This window comes from Anabrus simplex, chromosome 1, assembly GCF_040414725.1.
Source record: "Anabrus simplex isolate iqAnaSimp1 chromosome 1, ASM4041472v1, whole genome shotgun sequence".
Taxonomy (NCBI): Eukaryota; Metazoa; Arthropoda; class Insecta; order Orthoptera; family Tettigoniidae; genus Anabrus; species Anabrus simplex.
The window spans coordinates 55,168,737-55,181,066 of record NC_090265.1 but is presented as its reverse complement, the minus strand read 5'-3'; the positions used below and the strand labels follow the sequence as shown (position 1 = coordinate 55,181,066).

General features: G+C 39.5%; 1 protein-coding gene across 1 annotated transcript in view; it reads right to left on the bottom strand.

Annotated features, from left to right (window-relative positions):
- The window catches only part of LOC136884060 (intermembrane lipid transfer protein Vps13), an 816,621-nt gene that overhangs the window by 261,217 nt on the left and 543,074 nt on the right, over positions 1-12,330 (bottom strand). Inside the window, exons 35-36 of the mRNA XM_067156088.2 lie at positions 7,868-8,025; positions 879-996 (exon numbers count right to left, since the gene is read on the bottom strand). Of these exons, the coding sequence (XP_067012189.2) occupies positions 879-996; positions 7,868-8,025 (276 nt within the window). The remainder of the gene's footprint in view (positions 1-878; positions 997-7,867; positions 8,026-12,330) is intronic.

The following is a 12,330-nucleotide window of genomic DNA, read 5'->3' as shown; positions in this document are numbered from 1 at the left end:
CGGTTCAAACTAGGACCTGAAGCAAATAAAAAAGAAAATAATATCAAGAGAGGCTTTTTAAAAAAATCTTGTAAAAATTTATGTGAATAAGAGATTCACCTCTGTGAGCGTAATTATTGTGTGTTATTAGACGTTAGGGAAGACACTGAGAGCCGCAAGACACCGTGACCAATGCACCCGCGTTGGAGGGGAAGGGAGGGGGAAGCAAAACAGGGGAGGCACTGAGAAGGAGTAGGAGGGGCCCGGAGCCAATGGCAATGAAGGAAGGAGGGAAGAGGGAGGGGAATTATGCAGGGCAATGTGGCGAGAGGGCGTGGCATGAGAGCGTTTTTTGTATGTTATGAAAAACTAATTTGCTATTGGACGCTTTTCTAAGTCTGAAAAACGCTGCTTTTAGTGCCACAAAGTTAATGGTTCTAAATTTCAGTTCAGTACATGTTTGCAACTTAAGTTGATTTTCATTTTAATATAGACCTACATTTTTCATTATAAAGTGTACATGTTCACTTCTTAAAAATGTTATGTTACCCCCCCCCCTCCCTGCATCTCACTGAGTATGTTTTTAATAGAGATTTTTCTCATTTCATTTCATTTCTTTTATATTTACTAAATTGTGTTTCTTATGAATTTGATTACCTCTCTGGAGATCTCAACGACATCAGCAAGGTTGTCCACACCTTCCACATCCACTTTTCCAGTTTTCTTTCATTGTCTTCAGTTTTCCCTGTATTTATTTCTTGTTTTGCTTTGTGTAATGTTATCCTTAGGGGTACATTTAAGAATTAAATGGTCACAAAATTTAGGGACACAATCATATACAAAAATCAAACAGGAAATCAGTAATTAAATCAAGTTATGTGATGGTGAAAAACACTAACCTTCATGAAAAAGGGCTCTTTACGACGTTTATCTTTAGGCTCACACTGCAATATCTTGGTTGTTGTCAACATATTTTGTAGTTCTTTCCACACAAAAGGAACAACAGACACTGTGTACCTAAGAAAAATAAATATAAAAGCATAGTCAATATTTATGAATGTAGAATCTGGGAAAATTAAATTGCAGACTTGCAAGAACAATTTTCCACTTATTCTTTTAACTCAAACAAAAGGATAGGTTATTACAAGCCCACAACTCCGGTCATGTTCCAGATAAATAAATCGTCATAATTCTCTAATATGCCAAAACACTGTTGCCATAATCTTGTCTTCTAGGAACATAAATTTACAGTACACTCTCTCTAATCTGGCAGATTACATTTATTTATTTAGCACATGATGTAGGAATGCTAAAGTCTAACATAATTACATACTGTGTGGCACATGAAATATCATACACCGAAATAGGCTTATGTGCTTACAGCTGAAAATCCACAGCACGTTTCCAGTCATTAGACCGGGTCAGGAATGGAATGAATGATTCCCTCATTTAGCGGCGAGGATAGGAATTGTGCCGACTGCCGAAGTCTCTCTCATTCCTCTGGGGCAATGATTAATGAATGACAGATGGAATGAAATGATACTGGAGAGTGTTGCTGGAATGAAATATGACAGGAAAAACCTGTCCTGCCTCCACTTTGTCCAGCACAAATCTCACATGGGGTGACCGGGATTTGAACCATGGAACCCAGTGGTGAGAGGCCGGCGTGCTACTGCCTGAGCCACGGAGGCTCTTTGCTTACAACTACGTCCTTTTATTGTAAATAGCCTTAGTTCATGTATGAATTGCAGCATGTGGTTCATGCAATCTTTAAATTTTAGAACACGGTAGACAAGAGGAGATTGACATGTTAACAGAAGGTGAAAATAGAGTTGCTTTATGCAGAAACAAAAGGTCTAGCTCAGACCTGGCAACATCATCTTGTTCATTTTGATACGTGGTGGGCCCTCCGTCAGGAGACTGTATAGACTGGCCGGCTGATTTTAAACCGAAGGCAGTGTAATGAACAGAAAAGTGGTCCCATTTCAGACTGGTCACTTCACTGGAGAATATTGCTGCTGTGAGACTAGCTGTGTTCACTTGGCCACCTCTTGTCAGTCAATACAGAGAATACTGCAGGATGACAGTGAACTTTTCCCATACAAAATGATAAAAGCTCATAAACTAATGGCGTATGACAAGGTACGGCGAGTACAGTTTGCTGTGTGGGTTGCTGAAGATGATCCAGTGCTGTTAAGGACGTAGTTCACTGACAAGGCATACATGTACCTCAACAGTACTGCAAACACACAGAATGTCTAGTTTTGGCGTAGAGCACCACCTAATATTGTGCATGAGGTTGAAAGTCATGGTGTGAAAGAGAGAGTTGGGAAACGCTTTCCTTCCACAGGTACTCTTTACTCCGTTTCTAGAAGTGGTCAGCTAGTTGTTGGCATAGTCTGAAGGCTTGTACAAGGTCATTCCTAGGTGGTTCTGGTGCAGGGGGTAACATGGCGAGTCGACTGCCAATGAGGAAGTAGGCTGGGGTCAGTAAGTCGCCAATGTCATCATCTTGTGTCAGGAGTCTTGTGTTTAATATGGCTTCTATGCTGATCAAAACAGTCCATAGTCCATCATCGATAGTAGACCATCCAAGTACCTTCCGTAGATATCGCTTGGTGGAGCCAATTAGTCTCTGCCACCATTTACCATTAAGTCGTGAAAGGGATCATGATCATGTTAAACACTACTTTTATTGTTACTGTACCGGGTGGTACACCCCTACGCCACAGTTTTAAATCTTGCGCCAATAAATCCTCCTCTACAAGAGAAACTCTGAACTTTAAAAACTGAATCAACTCATAAGTTGATCAGAAGATGTCACTACCGTAAATTTTGTGATTACGAAGTTGTCAATACTGTGTGGATTTCAACTTGTTTGGTTTTCCATTGATCAAGAAGTGTGGACATTCTCTTATAGATGTCTCTACTAAAAAAACTATGATCATGCACCCTGGTGTGAAGTGAAGGAACTTTTTGAAGAAATTTTGTATTCATAAGTTTTCTCTTTACTAAATTTTGTTCATTCACTTGTGGGTTGGCAATATTAATCTTTTCTTTCTGCCAGTTTTGAAGTTAGCCAATCAATTATTTCTGTAATTAATTTTTGACCAATTATGTCTTTCTTCTTCGATTTTGAGTGTACTGTCTACACTGACCAATAAAATTGAGTGGGTGTGGCTGTTTTATTCATGAAAGGTATTGAATTTTCCCCGAGGGTATAAAAACTGCTGATTTTCTTGTCTCTGGGCCACTTCATCAACTTATAACCTAGTGTATGGACATGTAGCAGGAGGCGGGAAGCGCTTCTTTCATCAGGCAGCAGCACTTCAATAAGGTAATGGCCATTCAACATCTTTATTTCTTGCTAGCTCAGCAGTTTAACCCTCGGGAAAGGTCCGAATCCCCTTTACAATGTAAATTATCTTTCCGACATTAATTTTTCTTTGCGGTTTGATTTAAAAAAAACTTCATTAAAATCTGTAACTGCAATTCGGGGATAGAGAGTGCTTTACCCTCTCGAGCTCCCCTGCATATTGGTTTGAGGTGACTACGTTTTGTAACTGGTTTTCTTCCTTTCTCTAATGTCTTAAAATTTTTCTTATACGAGTCACCTCCATAGTTTGGGAATAGCCCCTGTTTCATCAGCCTAGTGCCTCTTAGGTTTTAAGAAGTTTCTTGTAGGAGTGCAAGTACACACTTCCATTCATTTTTGCATTTTGGGCCATTTACTTAACCTATTATTTTTCTACTAAGGCCGAGTAGGCTGGGTACAATATACCCCTGTTTCCTTGTAAGTTGTGCCTTGAGGGCAGTTAATAGTAAAGTCTGTTATGGCCTTTAATAGGCTCAGAAAATTGAGAGCGGGTCAGCTCTTTTATTTGAGGTAAACGTGCCTCAGAGAGGCTTGATATTCAAAGTTGGGAGTAAGTGCTCCATGTATGGAGGGGTTTTCTGCCCTTTGGTAAATATGTGGTTGTGAGCTGTGAGCTCAGAAATTGTAAAAATTGGGGCTTGAAGCCCAGATTGTTAATTTGACTCTGAATCATGGCTTTCCTGGTCTTGTACCTGATTGTCAGTTATTTGTTGACTTCTTGTTATTTGTTAAATTTTGAAATTCTATGTGAAAATTGTTAAGTTTTGCTATTTTCAAAAAAATAACCTTTAATGCAATTTTAATTTATATCCCAGCCTTGTAGTTAGACCCATTCACCCCGGCACCTTCTTTCACCTCTGCTGTTCCACAGATACCTCGGAACAGTTACTACTACTACATACATACATACATATCATTATAGACTGTTATGCCTTTCAGCGTTCAGTCTGCAAGCCTCTGAGAATTTACTAAACGTCGCCACAATCCTCGATTTGCGACTAGTGTTGTAGCCTCATTTAGTTCTATACCTCTTATCTTTAAATCGTAAGAAACCGAGTCTAACCATCGTCGTCTTTGTCTCCCTCTACTTCTCTTACCCTCCATAACAGAGTCCATTATTCTCCTAGGTAACCTATCCTCCTCCATTCGCCTCACATGACCCCACCACCGAAGCCGGTTTATGCGTACAGCTTCATAAATCGAGTTCATTCCTAAATTAGCCTTTATCTCCTCATTCAGAGTACCATGCTGCCATCGTTCCCACCTGTTTGTACCAGCAATCATTCTTGCTACTTTCATGTCCGTTACTTCTAACTTGTGAATAAGATATCCTGAGTCCACCCAGCTTTTGCTCCCGTAAAGCAAAGTTGGTCTGAAAATAGACCAATATAAAGATAGTTTCGTCTGGGAGCTGACTTCCTTCTTACAGAATACTGCTGATTGCAACTGCGAGCTCACTGCATTAGCTTTAATACACCTTGATTCAATCTCACTTACTATATTACCATCCTGGGAGAACACACAACCTAAATACTTGAAATTATCGACCTGTTCTAGCTTTGTATCACCAATCTGACATTCAATTCTCTTGAATTTCTTACCTACTGACATCAATTTAGTCTTCGAGAGGCTAATTTTCATACCATACTCATTGCACCTATTTTCAAGTTCCAAGATATTAGACTGCAGGCTTTCGGCACAGTCTGCCATTAAGACCAAGTCGTCAGCATAGGGCAAACTGCTTACTACATTTCCACCTAACTGAATCCCTCCCTGCCATTTTATACCTTTCAGCAGATGATCCATATAAACTATGAACAGCAAAGGTAAAAGATTACAGCCTTGTGTAACTCCTGTAAGTACCCTGAACCAAGAACTCATTCTACCATCAATTCTCACTGAAGCCCAATTGTCAACATAAATGCCTTTGATTGATTTTAATAATCTACCTTTAATTCCATAGTCCCCCAGTATGTCGAACATCTTTTCCCTCGGTACCCTGTCATATGCTTTCTCTAGATCTACGAAACAAACGCAACTGCCTATTCCTCTCGTAGCATTTTTCAATTACCTGGCACATACTGAGAATCTGATCCTGACAGCCTCTCTGTGGTCTGAAACCACACTGGTTTTCATCCAACTTCCTCTCAACGACTGATCGCACCATTCCTTCCAAGATGCCAGTGAATACTTTGCCTGGTATACTAATCAATGAGATACCTCTATAGTTGTTGCAATCCTTCCTGTTCCCTTGCTTATAGATAGGTGCAATTACTGCTTTTGTCCAATCTGAAGGTACCTTACCAACACTCCACGCTAATTTTACTACTCTATGAAGCCATTTCATCCCCGCCTTCCCACTATACTTCACCATTTCAGGTCTAATTTCATCTATTCCTGCTGCCTTATGACAATGGAGTTTATTTACTATCCTTTCAACTTCCTCAAGCATAATTTCACCAACATCATTTTCCTCCTCCCCATGAGCTTGGCTGTTTGCAACACCACCATGATGATTTCCTTTTACATTGAGAAGATGTTCAAAATATTCCCTCCACCTCTCCAGTGATTCTCTGGGATCTATTTTGAGTTCACCTGAATTACTCAAAACACTGTTCATTTCCTTTTTCCCTCCCTTCCTAAGATTCTTTATTACTGTCCAGAAAGGTTTCCCTGCTGCTTGACCTAGCCTTTCCGGGTTATTACCAAAATCTTCCCACGACTTCTTTTTGGATTCAACAACTATTTGTTTCGCTCTGTTTCTTTCATCTATGTACCAATCCCTGTCTGCCTCAGCCCTTGTTTGGAGCCATTTCTGATCAGCCTTCTTTTTACGTTACAGGCTGCTCTCACTTCATCATTCCACCAAGATGTTCGCCTTTTCCCATCTTTACACACAGTTGTTCCTAGGCATTCCCTTGCTGTTTCTACTACAGCATCCCTGTATGCCACCCATTCTCTTTCTATATCCTGAACCTGCTTACTGTCTACTGTTCGAAACTTCTTACTAATCATATCCATGTTCTTCTGTCTAATTTCCTCGTCCTGGAGATTTTCTACCCTTATTCGTTTGCACACAGATTTCACTTTCTCTAACCTAGGCCTAGATATACTTAGTTCACTACAGATCAGATAGTGGTCTGTATCATCGAAAAATTCCCAGAAAACTCATACATTCCCAACAGATTTCCTGAATTCAAAGTCTGTTAAGATATAGTCTATTGTGGATCTGGTACCCCTAGCCTCCCATGTGTAGCGGTGAATAGCCTTATGCTTGAAGAATGTATTCCTAACAGCTAAACCCATACTAGCACAGAAGTCCAGCAAACGTTTCCCATTCCCATTAGCTTCCATATCTTCCCCACATTTACCAATCACCCTTTCGTATCCTTCAGTTCTATTCCCAACTCTCGCATTGAAATCGCCCATTTGCACTATTCTATCCTTGCTGTTGACCCTCACCATGATGTCACTCAATGCTTCATAAAACTTGTCAACTTCATCCTCATCTGCACCCTCACATGGTGAATACACGGACACAATTCTTGTCCTAATTCCTCCCACTGACAAATCTACCCACATCATTCGCTCAATTACGTGCCTAACAGAAACTATGTTGCGTGCAATGGTATTCCTGATAAAGAGCCCTAACCCAGACTCTGCCCTTCCCTTTCTAACACCCGTCAAGTACACTTTATAATCTCCTATCTCTTCCTCATTATCTCCCCTAACCTGAATATCACTTACTCCTAGCACATCCAGATGCATCCTCTTTGCTGACTCAGCTAGTTCTACATTCTTTCTTCCATAAGCCCCATTAATATTGATAGCTCCCCATCGAATTCCATTTCGTTCGCCAAGTTGTTTCCAAGGAGTCCCTCGCCTGTCAAATGGGAGTGGGACTCCATTACTCCCATAGGTCCGAGGCTTGCTTAAAGTGTTCTGAGCTTGGTAAATTCATGAAGCAGGATGCTGCCCTACTTGCACATAGTCCAAGTGAGGATCTCTCCTCTAACGGGTTATGGACCACCGGTGAATTGTATAGTCCTAGCCGCCTGAGCACAAGGAGGGCCACGACTCAGAATATGTCCGAGATGCCCACTCCCATTCCATAGCAACTGGTATCCCGACTCTCAGGACCACTTACTAGGCCACTCAGCCGTTGCCCATGGTTCACGAACTAGGATGTGACTACAGTAACCCACAAACTAAAATAATACACAGTCTTACACAAGCTTCACACTATACAGCGCATTCATATCTAAATCGATATAACAAACACCAGGTGTTGCAGTCATTCATTCTCCAACAGGAACAATACAGTGACTTGTTCCTCTGCCCTGTAACACTTGCAAGCACCAGTCTGAAAACACTGGGCTCTTGAGGTGCAGTACCTAATTACAGAGGGTGTACTGTACAAGGTTATGGAAAGCCTTAATGAAATCATCCAATTAGTCTGACTGAAATAACAACAATGGAAAGAAAAAAAAAAAAAAACCAGTAATATCTCACCCTTCAACACTAAAGAAGAGTTCACTGGTGGGTGTGTAGACAGCATACAAAGGAAGATTGATCTTCTCTCTAGGAGCCACAGTGCCAACACATTCTAGTTCATTACCACGCTTCGTCATGTAGTATACATTCACTGGTACGTGAAAGTAGTTAAATACCTGGGGGAAATAAAAGACAAGGGCAATGGATTTTATGAACAAATGTTAACACTTGAAAGAAACATTAAGCATATACTGAAACTATTTGTTGGCTTCAGACACCTAACTTACAGGAACACCTTGATAAGGATCATAACAAGTCATGAAAAGGAACACACAGTAGAATGAACTCAACGCAGGTCAGTGGAAGGAGCAACAGAAAGAGGAAACAAGGAGAGTTATGAGAGGACAAAAGGAGAAGAGCAATTTCCACATCTCAATATACTACTGTCTTCAAATTGATGATCAATCACAGTAATTCTATACCTATCTCTCCTGATGAGCTAATTTCTGCTTCTCAGCTTCATCATGAGTGCAGGCATCAACTGGTATTACAACAACAGCAATTGCATGGCCTCAGCTAAAGTGTGCAAGCTTTTCAATCTGATACCATCTGGCTGCTTGCTCGTCAATTTCGATGTTCTGTTTTATTCTAGGCCTACTAGATGGCAGAGCAAACTGAATCTCTCTTGGATGGCATCTATGGCTGAGTTTTAATTTTGTCAGGTAAACACCAAATGTGTTACCAGAGATCTTTTACATGCTGATGTCGTACGACATGGAGTGTCAAACAGACTTTTTTCTGCCCTTCAAAGATTCATCTACCTCTGCCGGGTTTGAAACTGTTATCTTGAGTTCTGGAGGCCAACACTACAACTGATTCACCAAAGGAGCTATCTGGTAAGTAAAATGGAACATCAAAGCAGACATGCACGCAGCCGAAAGGGAGTGAAATACAAAATGCCTACATATGGTAGCTAAGGCCATACTATTATACAATTGAACAAATTGTTTCTCAGTCCAAGTCTTATTATGAATACTGTTCTTAAAGAGGTTCATTCATCATTATTAAGTTCTCTGATTCTTTTGTGCACAATCTTTTGTCTTCCTTTTATTCTTCTGTTTAACCCGTAGAGAGCCACACAACGATATATCATCATTTCGTATATACGCGTAAAGTGCCAACCACGATATATCGTTGTTTGGATAGCGCGCAATTATATACGAGTTAGTACAACTTGGGCCTCCAGATTGCAACATCTTATGTGTCGAGTCCATAGAAAATTGTCATTAGATTTTAACTACGCCGCTAGATAATGCATAAATTCATTCGTTATCATGCATTGAATATCTAAAGACTGTGTTCATCTACGACGTATGATCTCTATGCGTGAATAAAATGCGACTGGCGGGAGAAGTTATTTTGTTAACGATGACGAACTGGCCGTATATCTTAATTTTTAGTGAAGAAGAGGATGATGAAGACTCGGATGAGGAATTCATTCCTCCAACAAGTAAGGAAGGGAAAAGTGAATTTTTTTTTTTTGTAAACACTCAACCACGTGCTCATTGTCCGAGTGTAAACACTGGAAGTGGTAATGACCGTCTGATTGACAGTACTGATGATGATGATGGCTGTAACAATATCCAACAGCAACCACCTCCTGTTTTCCATGAAATTCAATTAGGTCAAGATACCAACCCTCACCTGATTATTATGATACTGTCCGACTCGTTGGCTGAACGGTCAGCATACTGGCCTTCAGTTCAGAGGGTCCCGGGTTCGATTCCTGGCTGGGTCAGAGATTTTAACCTTAATTGGTTAATTCCAATGGCACAGGGGCTGGGTGTATGTGTTGTCTTCATCATCATTTCATCCTCATCACGACGCGCAGGCCGTCTACGGGCGTCAAATAGAAAGACCTGCACCTGGCGAGTCGAACCCGTCCTGGGATATCCCGGCACTAAGAGCCATACGGCATTTCATTATGATACTCCTGGCCCGAGACACGCCCTTTCGTCATACGCAAACCTATAGCCTATTTTTATTTTTCACAGCTCAATTATGGAACCTCATAACTATCGAGACAAACAGATATGAGAAATCATGTCTTCTTACCACATGCCAGAGCACAGCAGTGGTGCCTGGTTACATTGACTGAAATGAAGGCTGACATTGCTGTTTTGTTGGAAATGGGTATAACTAGAAGGCCAAGCATATTTTCTTATTGGGTCAAAAACTCCCGTTATATTCCATGGTTTGGAAATATGTTTTCAAGAAACAGATTCCAATTGATCTTGAGATTCTTTCATCTTGTGAACAATGATAATCTATCACCATCTGGTCACCCTGACTACAACCCATGTGCCAGGATTGATCCCATTGTTGAACATGCCAATTGTATATTACGATACCATTGTACATAACTCCTAAAATACTGAAGATAATAATGTGAAACTTTACATGTTTATTCATCTGAAATAGGATATTTCAACGAAGTCATCAATATTTTTTGTTGAGTGGAATTTTCTGACTTTTTTCTGTTTTGATTCTGATTTTTAATTTTTGGTGTTTTAAAATTGTTTGAAAAATATTTTTTTCGAAATACCCAAGAGTACTTTAGTGTTGTCATTTAGTTCATCAGTAAGAGTGTCTTCTTGTTAACATTTATTAAAAATTTCAAGTCATAGTTATAATATTTGTGAACTATATAGTCCAGAGAGTGAGAACCTGCAAAATTCTCTAAATCTGCCTGGCACTCTTGGCATACTGTGAGCACCCACGCCTGGCACTAAGAGGGTTAATATGTCCATATGTCCATGTCAATAATGTGAAGCATCTAAATGACTAAAATCTTGATTGTACAGAGGAGAATTAATGAATTTCAAGAAGCGAGAATCTTTTGAAGCATAGGCCCATGTTGGATGTATTCTACTGCTGTATTTATTAGTTTCAGAGTCATCTTAATCAGAAAGCTGATTTTATGTACTGGTATAAAATGAATTTGCTAAATGAGTTGTTGGTCACCAAAAGTTGAGGAGGAGGAGACGTAAATCAATATCCTAGAGACCAAAGCTTGAAAAGGATTATCAGCTAAATCTTTGTAAACCTTATTCTTACTCTTTCTAGCTTCTAAATTGTGACATTCCTTCTTAGTAGGATATTTTGTTAGTAATATATATATATATTTTAGTTATTTGAATTAGTGAATTCATATTTGAATGATGTTGAGTAATCAGATGGAGATGATTACAATCTCATTATTAACAAAGCAGAAATTTTTTAATTAACTGAGGAATTATGGCATGTAGACTATGCATGGGAGAACATTAGGCTGGATTTCCTTCGGATAATCAGAGTCCACATTTCAAGGCTAACGCCAGTTAAATGTCATCTTAAGTACAGAATTGGTAATTACAGAACAAACATTAATGCCACAGTCTTCAGAGAAATCCTAAAGAATTCTCATATATATTTGAAGATCTATGCAATGAATGTTTGTACAGTAAATAAATGTCAAACTTCATGGAATAATAAGGTACTCTCTTCAGTAATTGATATCCTTGAAAGTTAATGAAAATGTGCTCAACCATCTTCGCGATTGTTATATGATTTTATGAGGTTATGTTAAGTCGCTGCAAGGAGTTTATGACATTATGAATGGTAGGAATATGCTTAATTTAATGAATGTTATGAGAATGAGTAATGAAAGTGTTAGGAAAAACTTAGAAATAATTTAATAAATGATAGTTGCAATACTGGTTGCATAGATGAACATCTAGAGGACTTCTTAGAGGAAGTGGAGAGACAGATAGAAGATAAGGTAGTACTATTGATGGGAGATCTAAATGCACAAGTTGGAATGGAAAGACAAGGAAAGGAAGATGTTGTAGGGCCCTTTTGATATGGAAATGTTAATCCAGAAGGCGAGTTGTTGGTGGATTTTTGCATGAGGAATCAAATGATTGTTGGAAACACCTGGTTTAGGAAGAACAGTCAGAAGATTACAAGGTATGGTTGGGGAGACAGACGAACAAAGACCATGATTGAATATATAATCATAGAGAAAGAACACCGGAAGAATCTTGTAGATGTAACAGCCATGCCTGAAGAAGCCTTTGGTGCAGATCATAGAGTTGTGATAGGAAAATTGAAAGTTGGAAAGATTGAAAAACCCCAATTAAGAAGAGAGAAAAGAATTAAAGTATGGAAGTTGAAGGAGAAAAGCATACAAGCAGAATTTCAAAGGGAAATAATACCCTTGGTACCCAGGACAGAGGTGGGGAATGTTGAAGAGGAATGGAAAAGATTTAAGGAAGCACTGGTTGGATGTGCAGAAAAGGTGTGTGGTAGAACATCAGGAAATGTGAAAGACAAAGAAACACACTGGTGGAATGATAGGGTAAAGATTAAAGTGAAGGAAACGAAAATGGCATGGAAAGCATGGAAAACATCTAAGACTGAAGAAAGTAGAAGAAAATATG